The sequence below is a fragment of the Harmonia axyridis genome, chromosome 1 (genome assembly GCF_914767665.1).
Source record: "Harmonia axyridis chromosome 1, icHarAxyr1.1, whole genome shotgun sequence".
NCBI classification, from domain to species: domain Eukaryota; kingdom Metazoa; phylum Arthropoda; class Insecta; order Coleoptera; family Coccinellidae; genus Harmonia; species Harmonia axyridis.
The window spans coordinates 4331444-4346294 of record NC_059501.1 but is presented as its reverse complement, the minus strand read 5'-3'; the positions used below and the strand labels follow the sequence as shown (position 1 = coordinate 4346294).

The following is a 14851-nucleotide window of genomic DNA, read 5'->3' as shown; positions in this document are numbered from 1 at the left end:
AGCCCAACTTTATATGTAACGGAGGAAATATGATTTTTTTTCTGTGACGGGAAAAAAATTTGACATTTTATCTCTGTTGACAGGTAACAAAATATGACTTTTCACGAAATTACTTTTTTCCCCGGGAAAATAGTGAGTACTTTTTTCCCGGATATATATATTAATCTACATATAGATTCGACCACACTATTAATGGCTTTTGTTGTTGTGCCAATTCCGAAAAATAAGCCAATAACACTGTCTCCGAGAAAGAACTGCATGTCTGTTTCATTTTCCATTCCATAAATCTTGAATACGCGGTTTCGTAAATTTTCCGCGATTTAGCTGGCAATAATTTTCGTGACGCTACTTGCGCTGCTTCTATCAACTCCAGTGGAGTCAGAGAAAACTCGGAATCAGACATTTTTTAACTTTATATGATTCAACAAAATAACTACTGAACAATTATTACTGAGTTCGCAATTTTTGAAACAAATCACAAAATTAAATTGACAGATATTTGATTACTTTGAAGTTTCCCCTAGCAACGCAGGTCTATTTGCAGCTTACTAGTTTAAAAATTCAAAATTCATATCGATAATATTCTGACTTTAATATATTGTAATAATATGTTCTTCCACTATTAAATTGTCGTTTTTCCTGTCACAGAAAAAAATAGTGTATTATACACGGGAAAATAATATTAGATTTTAGCTCTCGGTTTTTTGTCATAACCTCGAGCTAAAATCTAATACTTTTTTCCCTTGTATAATAATAGTATATTGTGCAACAAGTGGGGAAAGTCCAACTTTTCTCGCGAGTGTGGAAGTTTGTGGTACGAGCCTGAAAGGCGAGTGCCAGAAACACACGAGCGGGAAAAGGACTTTCTCCACATGTTGCACACTATACTTTTCCTACAACTGCACAAATTTCAATAATTCAAGTAATGGACCTGATTCAAACCAAAATGGCCTTCGTTGACAGGATGTGCTAATTTATTGCGTTTCCATAGAAACGACTCAAAAGCCCAATTTCATTGGTCTACCAAGCGAGGTGTGGGCAAAGTGCCGTGGGGAATAATATTTCCCACAGTATGAGCAATACATAGTTTTGAAATTGAGTAAGCTATGAAGAATACGCTACTTTCCATAGCAGTTGTAGGAAAATAACTATTTCTCTTACTTACCAGAGTAAGGGGATTAAATGGGTCAGTCTAGGTACTAGATAGGCAATGGTTCCACTATTTATAGATTTACCTGGAATTTACTCAATTACAGACTGACAATAAAACCATTGTACCTACATTAATGAATATATAATGATTTTAGAACTCTCATAAATGAATATACTGAATGATAACTACATTGGTAGATAAGTTGATGTATCTAAAAAAGTAGAGCTGATAGAGAGAACGAATTGCACGTACAGATTTATCGTCTCAAATATAGTTAAAATCAGCTCTAAAACCAAAAAAAAATTTTTGTTGTTGTTGCCCTGTGTAACTCCTAATATATAACACTCAAACTGACCTGTACAAGCATTTTACTTGAAACCATTCAATATTGAAGTTATGAATTTTGTTTCTCACTTCATCCACACACTTTATTTGAACGTTGGAAGCATCATTATTCAAGACTTCCTAAATAGCGCTTCCATCGGAAACGTCCTGAACGTTTTCTATCGTGATTTTGCCAATAAATCTTCCCAGTTCCTCTGCAAGATTCAAGGTATAGTAGTCCCATATTTCCACCGTTATACCTCCCCTATACTTTTCGATTAATTAAGTTCTGTCTAATTCTAATTGAAAATGTCTGGAAGTCGGAATAACTGAATTATTTGAGTTTCAATGAATTTCGCATATTGATGAGATATTTCGATCACATTTGGTTTTACGTGGGCGGATCTTTTCAATATAGGGGTGGGGGTGAAAATGATGCCTTCTGGTCCTTCTGGAGTTGAGATTAATGCTGGAACTTTGGTGTCAGACGACCGGCCTATTTACATTGGCAGAAATGGAAATATCTCAGAGGAAGTTCTGGATTTAATCAACGACCTCATTGAAGGGAAAAACTTTTTTCAATCGATTTTGGTTGGGAAAACCGCATAATACAGTCCGATAGTCAATAAGCATTCAATATTCTCAGGTCAGGTCCAAACTGGTTTCGATATATCAATAATAACTTTCGATTTCAGCAGTTGCACTACTCCCGAAATGACTTAATAGGGTTGTATAGTTCTTCCATTCTTAGTTGAAATACTCCATTAAAACGCTTGTCCAGATGTTCGTTTGATCTCATAGTACTTTTCGTATTCAACCAAAAATCTTTTCTTCAGGTATTACGGTTCTTGAGAAGCGGATTTTCGTCAAAACTGGACTTTTAAAGTAACCGGAGCAATGGTTTTCATCGAAAATTATTTTCTCTAATTCTGGTTCACAGTTTTCATGGTTATATTTTATTATTATATGTTGGTACTCCGAACTTTCCGCCACGGCTTTATCTGTCGATTCATCAATTTGCCTTAAAAAAATCATTTCTGCCAACCAACATTTTTCAATGCAAAAATCACTAAATGATATTTATGGAAATATTTCATTGATTTCGATAAAAATGCAATGAATTAGAGAAAATAATGTATAATACTCGTACAGAAGGCTCATTCTACCACTCGTTCATTCAAAAACTCGCCACTTCGTGGCTCGTTTTTGAATTTTGAACTCGTGGAAGAATATGAATGCCTTCTGCACTTGTATTATAAATAACTATATCTTCAGTATTTTGAATATGCGTCACAGAATTTTGTAGAACGTCATCGTCGAAATCATTAAAACCTCTCTCATTTTTGCGATAATTGAAGAATCTTTCGTCAGTGTTTGATAACATTTTTTTTAACGGTTCTTAATGATTCCTTAAATCAATTCTGTTGCTGAGAACAACTTCAATCAATAAGAGTGGCCAAATTGCCATCCGGCAGCACGTGTACTATTCCGAGCAATGAAAGTAACCAAATCGACACCCGGCCGAAACGTGGTCTATTTTAGCCAATAGAAAAGATGAAATCGACACTTTCTGGTTTTGAAGACGATCCTCCAAATACCGAGGTTCATTTGAAAATACAGTTGGACAATAAATTCCATGGCCACAAGTGAATTACTTGAAACTTGGACAATCAAAATATTCTTGCTTCCTCCAAGTGTTATTCACAGAGAAACAAGAGAAATCTGAATGCAACTTCGAATGAACAAAATTCTGTCGATATTGGTCCAACAGAAATACAAAATTACTCAAGATATAAATCAAAATGCAACAGCGCTAGAATTACTTACAAATTATGAGACCACGTGAGAAAATTGATACCAATAAAATTTTGGACTCTCAGTAGGTACAGTACACAGATACTGGCGAATTCATAACAGGTGAATAGACAGTTATTTATTGAATATTCATATAATTCTCTATGAACAAATGTATGCAGGCATTAGTTTTTTATCATATACGCGTTACTATGGGAACTTTCTCATTTGAATTATAAAAAATGCTGTAGTCTGTTAAAAAAAATCATTGAGTGAATTCTGAATGACGGTTTCGTAATATTTTATTTTGAATTTTACGATTCCTGTCATCCTATGATATCGCAATCAATTCGATTAAACTACTGGAGTAACATCTAAGTTACAAAAAAAGCAAAATTTCGAAGATTCATAAGATTCGAGTTTACTGAAGATATAATATTCTCACTCTAATCTTGTGGTTTAGAGATGTGGTTACTATAATTTCAGTGCATAATGATATTTTATTCTTATTTTGAGTCAGAATACACTGTATATAAAACGTCATAAAAATATATGTATATGCATAATAATAATAAATAAAATATGCATATCACTAATTGAAATAGAAAATTTGAGTAACAAAAGATCAGGTTCCTCACTCAAACACTTTATATGTATAATGCTGTCTTTGTATATCTTGCTATTGCATTTCAAACAGATTGAATAATTTATTTAAATGTTGCTCTATAATTTTCTCAGGTTCGTTACTGAATTGAATACCTCATCCAAAATGGATTACATCGATCAATATTAAGGTGTTTAATAATTTTCCTTGCTTGGATTCTCCAAGCGATGTTTCATCTTCATTGCCTCATTCTTCATGAAAATTATATTAACTTCAGTAGTCAGAAGGAAACTTCTCTACTATTATGAGTCGAAATTCTGTATTCATTCCTTAAATTGAACAATTTCTGTATCGACCAAACCAAGCGCTCTGCATCAGAAGTTTCAACTTTTGTATACTAGAAACCCAAGTTTCCAGTTGCCGTTGTTGGTGACTATTCTTTCTTCTTTTCTCCTCTCTTGATACGTGACAATGGAAGTATAATGAACCTAAAAGTGTCATTGCTTTTGACGAAAAATAGTGAGAATATAATTTGCGGTGTGAATACAAATTGAAAAAGGAAAGTCGATCCCCACACCAAAAAGCGTAGAAATGGGGAAGGGGATACTGGTGGTAGGTAATTAAATATTGTATATTCAAGCATACTTGACATGAATTGTGAAAAAATCGAGAAAATACTTGGATATTACCGAGGATTTTACCCAATAACGAACTTAACTGTGGCATTCAATATTCCAACCCACCCTTCAAAATTTCAAGTTTTAAGATATAAAAGGTGTTTTTTTTTAGAGCTATGGAACTTTAAATTGCAATAAAACGAGGATGAGTTATTCGATTGACATGAATTTTATTTAACCGCAAGATAATCTTGTGGCATTACATTTTAAATATGATTTCTGGCATATGACCGCCACGGCTGGCTCGGATGTAGTCCAATCTGGACGTCCAATTTTCGATTACTTTTTCCAACCTTTGTGGCCGTATATCGGCAATAACACGGCGAATGTTGTCTTCCAAATAGTCAAGGGTTTGTGGCTTATCCGCATAGACCAATGACTTTACATAGCCCCATAGAAAGTAGTCTAGCGGTGTTAAATCACAAGATCTTGGAGGCCAATTCACAGGTCCAAAACGTGAAATTAGACGGTCACCAAACGTGTCTTTCAATAAATCGATTGTGACACGAGCTGTGTGACATGTTGCGCCGTCTTGTTGGAACCACAGCTCCTGGACATCATGGTTGTGCAATTCAGCAAAGACTAATTAGTAATCATGGCTCTATACCGAACACCATTGACTGTAATGTTCTGGCCATCATCGTTTTCGAAGAAGTACGGACCAATGATTCCACCAGCCTATAAAGCACACCAAACAGTCAGTTTTTCTGGATGTAACGGTGTTTCGACATACACTTGAAGATTAGCTTCACTCCAAATGCGGCAGTTTTGTTTGTTGACGTAGCTATTCAACCAGAAGTGCGCTTCATCGCTAAACAAAATAAAATGGACGTAGTGCGCGATAAGTATTCCGCACAGAACCATTATTTTCGAAATAAAATTGCACTATTTGCAAGCATTGTTCAGGTGTGAGTCTATTTATGATGAATTGATTGCCCAACCAAACTGAGAATAAATCACTTAAATCGGTCGCCATCTTGAACAGTAATGCCAACTTAAAGTTATATACCTCGAAAAAAAACACCCGTTATTTTCGTTTGATAGTTATCGTGTTGATGAGCTGATGATTTGATTTGGGAACGGATTTGCCATCAGCGAATCGAAACATTATCGGCACATATTTCGAAAAATACAGACAATAACACGAAATGATAGAACGATCTGTTCAGAGGACGAGCACTCAAAAATGTCATATTTGAGAAATAAATGAGAAATATTTTGTTGGAAAATACAAACAAAAAAATTAAAAATATACACACGGATATATTGACACTCGAATTCAAAAATGAAAATATTGCCATATAAAAAATTTAAAAACAGATTAGAAAAAAAGAAAACAAAAATATTTGAACTAGAATATCATATCTGAAAAGAAAAAGAGAAATATTATGAAGAAAAGTTCAAACAAAGACAACAAAAATATACAGAGATAAAATATCATATGGGGAATTATTGTGATTTCTGTATTATATATTGGAAAAAATGAGAATTATTATGATGAAAAATACATACAAATACAACAATATATGTATCTATGTGACTATTGTTTTATTTGAAATGAAAAATAGATACTGTACTTTATTTGATCCATTATAAATGTATTTACACATAGAAATACAAAAAATATTTAACCACTTATTACATTACCACTGAACTGTGCCTAGAATAATATCTCAAAAAAGTCCCCAAAAACTAACCTTCAGAACTATGTACCAACTGTTTCAAAGTTCATTGAAATTTCTATTATTCATAAACTCTTTACCACTATTTTTCCAAGTACAAAAACATTTCCGAATCGAGCATATCAGAAAAACCCTATTGGTTGGAAAACGTAATTTCCACAGGATTCATCCAACCCGGTCCTGCAGTATCAAAACGATTCTTGAACTTTCTATGGGACTCGTCGAAGTTACACCACTGTGAGTGGAAAACACTCATACCTCCGATATCAACAGGCTCATTCTGCATCTGACAGTTTAATTTTTTTATTCACGATTTTCACGCTATTCAATTCACATAAATTCTCGGTAAATTCCGTCAATCGTGTGGGTTTTCAACGTTTTCCGGATTGTCCGAATGAAATTCGACTAAAACGCTGGCACGAGCTTTCGAGAGCTCGACCATCCATTCGCCAATCGAGCCTTTTGACACCGCAGAACTAGATACAATGTTGTTTAAAAGCTTGAGAACTAATATAAAAGATATAAATATTGTTGGGAGGATTTTTTTATTATAATAATCAGTTATAATATCACAAGAGCATAAACGATATTCGATTATACACCAATTCAGGTAGTTCGCAAAGCACCACTCGAGCAGATCGAGTGGTGTTTCGAGATCTACGTCGAGTGAAGAGGTTCGTATAATCGTAATCGAAATATATTATCTATGCTCGAGTTGGTACTCGTTATGATTATATAACTAATAATTTCAATAACCATAAGCAAAGCACTGCATTTTGATAATTCAATGACATTTCACTGAGTTTAACTTTAATTTTTTTGGCGAGCGTCCAAGAATGTAAAAGGAAATTATCCCAATATGGCGGCAGTTGGCGAAACACTAAAACGAAAGTAGGCTGTTCCAAATGAAACCTCTTATTGGAATACACTTTTGTACTGAATTTTTTGATTTCTTGAAGTTTTATAATATCTTCTTCCGATTTCGAGAGAAAATTTCAAACAATTCTATCGAAATCCTCTGGAAAATAGAAATCCAGTAAGTGAGCTGCAATGAATAGATTAATTATTAGTTTTGGTGCTTCTTTTCCAGACCTGTAGTAGATTCGGTAAACTTGTCTAATCATCACAAAAAATTTAAGAATGAAGGAAATATCATTTATGTACTATGTACAGGGTGGGCAAATAAGCGAGTTAAGCGGCTATATCTCAGGATCCACTCATCGTAGAGACTTGAGGTAAAAATTTTTACCACCAAAGTGTACAAGAAAACACACTGGAAATTATTTTGAGGTTTATATCTCTACCACTAGGGGGCGTAGTAGCTACAGTCGAGTAGAAAAATGAATTTTACTCGAAAATGTTTCATATGAAGTTGAAGAAAAAATATCATCACTGTAATCCTTGGAAAATTCTCTATCTTTTTGAATTGTCACTTTCGATTTTTACGACATCAAATAAGGGTAGGTGAAAGGGAGAAATCTGACTGATTGAAATGCCTGAAACTTTAGTTTGGCTCATTATTTTCGAGCAAATCAGATCTCGTCTGACAGATAATATCTTGTTAATTCAGGACAAAATATACTTATGATAAATTTGATTTTGCTGCTTTCGATAGGGGGCGCTAACTCAGAAGTTCATTATTTTGTTTATTTTACAATGAAATTTCAAATGTAATGATAGGATTTTTTTAAAAGAAAAAGAAGTTCCATCAAATTTGCATTTGCAAGAATATCTTTTTTCGGCCATAACTTCAGAACGCCTGAAATTATCGCTTTGCGACCTTCAGGTTTTTTCATGCAAATTTGATGGAACTTCTGTTTTTTTTTTTTAAATCCTATCATTACATTTGAAATTTCGTTTGTAAAATGAACAAAATAATGAACTTCTGAGTTAGCACCCCCTATCGAAAGCAGCAAAAACAAATTTATCATGAGTATATTTTCTCCTCAATTAACTTGATATTATCCTTCAGACGAGATCTAATTTGCTCAGAAATGTTGAGCCAAACTGAAGTTACAGGCATTTCAATCAGTCAGATTTCTCCCTTTCACCTACCCTTATTTGATGTCGTAAAATCGGAAGTGATAATTTAAAAAGAGAAAGAGAATTTTCCAAGGATTACAGTGATGATGTTTTTTCTTCAACTTCCTATGAAACATTTTCGAGTAAAATTCATTTTTCTACTCGACGGTAGCTATTACGCCCCCTAGATGTAGAGGTATGAACTTCTTATACACTTTAGTGGTAAAATTTTTTACCGCAAGTCTCTACGATGAGTGGATCCTGAGATATAGCCGCTTACCTCGCTTATTTGCCCTGTACAATGACTGCCTAAAAGCCCCAAAAGTAGTTTACTTTTATAAACTATGACACCAAAATTTTTACCTTTTTCGTAGTGAATTTTAACAATTTCATTTGGTGTTGGAGGGTGTATCGTTCCATTTTTAGTAATGGCGTTGTTTTCAAATGTGAAAAGATGACTGCTTCGAAGGTGACAGCAGCCCAGATATCGGATTATTGAAAATGAAACTCCTTATAGAAAAAAACGCTTCACAAAACTTATTTATCCATAAATAATTCTATGTTTCGACGAAAAACATTACAACAATCAATAAATAAATGTATTCAATTCGATATGGCACAGAAAATCGAAAAATATTTGGATGAAAAACGCCCCTGTTGTCTCCTTCATGAGGGTGTTCGCGAACTATCAATCACCATTTTTTTTCACGCATATATCATCGAATAATTCTACGTTTTGTGCAGTTGTTATCCTGATAAATAGAAACGAATACAGATAAACAAATTTCAGCATGCAGGCAGAGAAATTGCCGGTATTTTATGGCATTATAGGTATACACTTTCCCAAGGGATGAACAATTGAAGCAAGTGAGTTATATCTCTTTTATGCAAGACAAATTTCATTCATTTGTAGCTGAAAGAAATAAATATTTCAGCGGTGAAGAGAAGAAACTCCGAATAATTTAGAAGAGAAACAATGGCATCACATGAATAATGTTAATTCGACATAGAAAAGGTTTCAATACTTGAAAGGGAACACCACTACGTGGCTGTTCAATTCAAAACGAAATTAGGGATATTTCTTCTTACAAATCGCCGATTCTTTTATTGATTCCCTTAAACAATAACCTACATGAAAGAAAGAAAATATTTTTAATTTTCGACGGAATTTTTTTTTATTCACGACAAAAGCAACCGAATAGATGGATAAATTCATTCTGTATCTATAGTTTTAGATGTACCAGGAAAAACTGATCTACTGTATCATTGAAAATACACTGCCAACAAAATAATTACACTGCCAGTGAGCTAGTCGTACTTTTAAAACATGTATTGTGAAAACCCCGATTTGATTTTCCATCTCCACCCACAGTCACAAGACATTTAAGTACTTAGATCTGGAATGGTCGCTTTACTTCTTTAATCATATTTCATTTATACCCATAGGACTCAAAATAAGCCTCAGTTTCGGCGATTATTTCTTCATTTGCGCTAAATTTGTTTCCAACGAGCATTCTTTTGAGGTCTGAGAACAGGAAAAAGTCGCTGGGGGTCAGATCTGGCATATACGGTGGATGCGAAAGTAATTCAAAGCCCAATTCATGCAATTTTGCCATTGTTTTCATTGATTTGTTACACGGCGCATTGTCTTGGCGAAACAGCACCCTTTTTTCTTCAAATGGGACCGTTTTTAAACGATTTCATTCTTTAAACGATCCAATGATGCTATATAATAATCGCTGTTGATGGTCTGGTCCTTTTGAAGGTAATCAATGAATATTATACCTTGCGCATCCCAGAATACTGATGCCATAACCTTGCCAGCTGACTGTTGTGTTTTTCCTCGCTTTGGATTGGGTTCATCGTGTGCAGTCTTCTTAGCTGACTGTCGAGTGGACTCCGGAGTGAAATAATGGTGCCATGTTTCATCCATTGTCACATATCGACGCAAAAATTCAGGTTAATTGCACTTAAACAGCTTCAAACACTGCTCAGAATCATTAACACGTTGTTGCTTTCGATCGGCGATTGTGAGCTCGCGCGACACCCATTTTGCACACAGCCTTCTCATGAAAAAATATTCGTGAATGATATGATGTACATGTTCAGAAGATATTTTCACAATGTCTGCTATCTCGATCAACGTCACTTTACGGTCATTCAAAAATTATTTTGTGAACTTTTCTGATTTTTTCGTCGGTGACAGCCTCTTCTGGGCGTCCACTGCGTTCGCCGTCTTCGGTACTCATTTCACCACGTTTAAACATAGCATACCAATCAATGATGGTTGATTTTCCAGGTGCAGACCCCGGAAACTCTTCATCAAGGCAAGATTTTGCTTCAACTGTATTTTTTCCCTTCAAAAAGCAATATTTTCCATCTTTTCTCAAATAACAAAAGTAGCTACACTCACAACGCAATATCTTTCAAACTAATGGTCGGACTGCTGTCAAATTTTGATACTTTCCGTTTGAAGGTTGGTGCTAACCAAAAAGGAATTTAAAACTAGCACCGCCATCTGTGAATCAGACTGGGGACTTTTCAATTGGCCTAATATTTGAAATGGACCAGTGGTATACAGGATCTGAAAAATAGCTCGCCAAAATTTTTCAAACGGAAATTTTCGGAATTTTTTTATTTGAATTCCTGTATAACATCGATTCATAAAATGCACAATCGCCATATGGTGGAATTCACTGGTTCTTCTTGAAACAGCTGTTTTTGAGTAATACTAGCCAAAATCTAAACTTATTCATGATAGTAGTCTATTAAATGCACTACCTACTAGTAATTCAATTAATTCAATAATTTCCACAAGATGTGAAAACTGCATAATATTATTTCATTGCAAGAACGTCCAATACAATTAAGACATGAAGGGCGAAGTCAATGTAGCCAATGATAACACACACTAACAGTATCAACTGCATTAGAATTAGAGTAAATGAAATTTATTAGAGCCGCATGTTCATATAATTGGAAATTGGATTTTGATTAGCTTTTAGGCAACTCATGGATTCTGATTCCATAAAATAGAATAAACCTGGAATTCCATTTTATACCGTCCATTGCCACCACCCTTGCAATCTCAGAGCCACTGTCGATAAAATGATCAGAATTTGTGTCAATGAGATTCACTTCTGTTGAGCTTTGAACAAGCTACGATGGAAGTCAAATAACTCGAAAGATGAGAACGAATGCTATACTCGTAATTAGAATTAGAGTAATCATAATACGTTTTCAGTTTCAGATCTTATCATGTCGTAATGACTTTCGATTCTATTCCTTTGAATTATTAATCACAATAGAACATAATCTAACTCTAGAAACAGAAGTGGAGGAATTGAAACAAGTTCGAAGCAATCTTGCCTAAGGCAAGCATCTAACTAAAAACTGCATTGCTTACAGGAAATGGATATTCATTTCGAATAAAATAATAATGAACTTTATCGTATAATCAATTATTATGATCTTTTAATGTGTCCACTTTATTGATAATTATGAGGAACATAATATTGAAGCAACACGCTCTTGTCCAACTGCTGCCATGAAAATCATGTTGGACTTATCTCCTCTAGATATATTTCTGGAAAGTGAGATGGCCAGATGAGCTCTCAGGTTGTCAAACCTGTCCCATAACAGGCCAATTGGAAAGTTCCCGGTCTACCATAGTAAAACACATTTTTTTGGCAAAATTCGATTTTATTATTCAACATAGTTGCCTTCGAGGGCGATTATAGCGATCTTCCAACTTTTCGATACCATTTTTGTAGTACGATTTGTCTTTCTCTTCGAAATAGGCCTCAGTTTCGGCGATTACTTCTTCATTGGCGCTAAATTTCTTTCCAGCGAGCATTCTTTTGAGGTCTGAGAGCAGGTAAAAGTCGCTGGGGCCAGATCTGACGAATACAGAAGCAATTCGAAGCCCAATTCATGCAATTTTGCCATTGTTTTCATTGATTTGTTACACGGTGCATTGTCTTGACGAAACAGCACCCTTTTTTCTTCAAATTGGGCCGTTTTCAACGATTTCATCCTTTAAACGATCCAATAATGCTATATAATAATCGCTGTTGATGGTTTGGCCCTTTTGCAGGTAATCAATGGATATTATACCTTGGGCATCCCAGAATACTGATTTCATAACCTTGCCAGCTGACTGTTGTGTTTTTTCTCGCTTTGGATTCGGTTCATCGTGTGCAGTCCATTCAGCTGACTGTCGATTAGACTCCGGAGTGAAATGATGGAGCCATGTTCCATCCATTGTCACATATCGAAGCAAAAATTTAGGTTTATTGCACTTAAAAAGCTTCAAACACTGCTCAGAATCATTAACACATGTTGCTTTTGATCGATTGTGAGCTCGCGCGACACCCATTTTGCACACAGCTTTCTCATGAAAAAATATTCGTGAATGATATGATGTACACGTTAAGAAGATATCTTCACAATGTCTGCTATCTCGATTAAATTTTTTTGTGAACTTTTTTGATTTTTTTGTCGGTGACAGCCTCTTTTGGGCGTCCACTGCGTTCGCCGTCTTCGGTGCTCATTTCACCACGTTCGAACTTAGCATACCAATCAATGATGGTTGATTTTCCTGGTGCAGACCCCGGAAACTCTTCATCAAGCCAAGATTTAGCTTCAACTGTATTTTTTCCCTTCAAAAAGCAGCAAACGACATCCTTTTTTTACATTTTTTTTCAAATAACAAAAGTAGCTACACTCACAACGCAATATCTCACAAACTAATGATCGGAATGCTGTCAAATATTGACACGTATTGTTTGGGGGTTGGTACTAACTAAAACTCATATGGATTTAATACTAGCACCGCCATCTGTGAATCAGACCGGGGTTTTTTTAATTGGCCTAATATATCGGGAAGTAGTGAAACTCTATTCCTCTATTTGTTTATGTATTTCGACATTATTAGACACCCAATATTAGATTTTGACAAGCAGATTGTTATAACATTCTTCATTTATCGTTTAGAATAACGAAAATTATGAATAATATAGTTTAACTCATGAAAATAATGACACTTGTATAAAAAACCTCAGAGCATTGTTTTTCCTAGATAGGATACCTATCTATTTTTATGTTCAAAAGTGGATGCAAACGATACCGAAATAGATCCCTCCTACTGAATACTCACGTGAATTGTCCGCATTGAATTCAAACAATCTCGAGAGACTCAAATAATGAGCTCTCCAGTGTGTACAAATATTTACAAGCAACTCTATACCGCAAATGTAAAACACGAACAGAACACAGCCAACTTTCGAAAGAGCATTTCGTTTGCGAAGTTTCAACAGTGATTTTTATCAGCTTCTCATTGAAACAGACTTGGAGATTGGAATGGTCGATATTTTGTAACCCTTAGCAACCTACAATTAGTTTAGAAGGTGCTGGTATCATCAAATGAATATAAACATTTTTAAATAGTGGGTTTTCGATTTTTCCTTCAATGATAAATCTTCAGAAATTTTCAGTCAATGCATGACATTTGTTCGTGTCGTTCAAAATCATACTGATACAATTTTTTCAAGAAATATCAAGAAAATAAATATTCAAACTATTATTTCACAACCTAGTACTAGCTTTCTGCTTGATTGTTTTTAGGACTCAATGATTACTCTCATAAGGAAATTTCAACGATTATCAATGTTTTATAATATTGTAGATTTTTGCTTCAATACTTTCTTACTTTCTATTCAGTCTTCTGAAGTTCACAAGTTAGAGTGTTCACATCTAGTTTTCTTAATTTCCAAAATCTATGCATTTCGAAGCTCAATCATTATAGAATACAATTACTCAATGAATATGAAATGTGAAAAATAGTACTAAGTACCTAAGTACTTTCAATACAACGATATTGATCACTTTGTTGGAAAAATTTAGTTGGGAAAGTAAGGTTATGTAGGAGATTAATGTTTTTTGCTCATATTATCTCCAATATAATTTCAAATTAGGAAACATCACAGACATGTGATTCAAAAAGTTTCTATTTGTTTCAGATGTGGATACTTTTGTTACTGTTCTGGAGTATAGTTTTCGTCAGTAGTAAACCTACAAGGCCTGTAGATCGTCAGCGCTGGGTTGAAAACAAAGCCAGAGAAGAAATGTTGAACTCCTACCTCCAAAATAAACAAGATAGCTATGAAATTTTTCTACCAGAGAGCATGCAGAAATCATATTCAAGTAAGATAGTTTTCCTTTTTTTGTTCAGTATGGGTTATGCTATTCAATCATTGAAAGATACATGCTTCAACAACGTTTAAAAATTGTTGAATTGTTTCATTTTGAATATCTGGGCAAATGTCAATTTCGAAGCTGTCATTCTTTTCACATTTGACAAGTTGAAACTATACCATTACTAAGAAAGGAACGATACATGCTTCAACAACGATTTTAAATTGTTAAAATTCACTTCAAAATGGTGAAAATCATGCAGTCACAGTTCGCAAAGAAAAAATAGTGTTTATGATCCTGATACTGTAACAGCCAATCACGCGCAATTTTAGGTTTCGTCGATTCCGTTCCGGTAATTACGATGTCAGTATATGCACCACGCACTGGAAGGTCAATTGTC

General features: G+C 34.6%; 1 protein-coding gene across 1 annotated transcript in view; it reads left to right on the top strand.

The window, feature by feature from the left end:
* Positions 1-14851, top strand: part of LOC123687079 — a 62046-nt gene that overhangs the window by 23447 nt on the left and 23748 nt on the right. The window contains exon 2 of the mRNA XM_045627016.1: positions 14277-14460. Coding sequence (XP_045482972.1) covers positions 14277-14460 — 184 coding nt within the window. The remainder of the gene's footprint in view (positions 1-14276; positions 14461-14851) is intronic.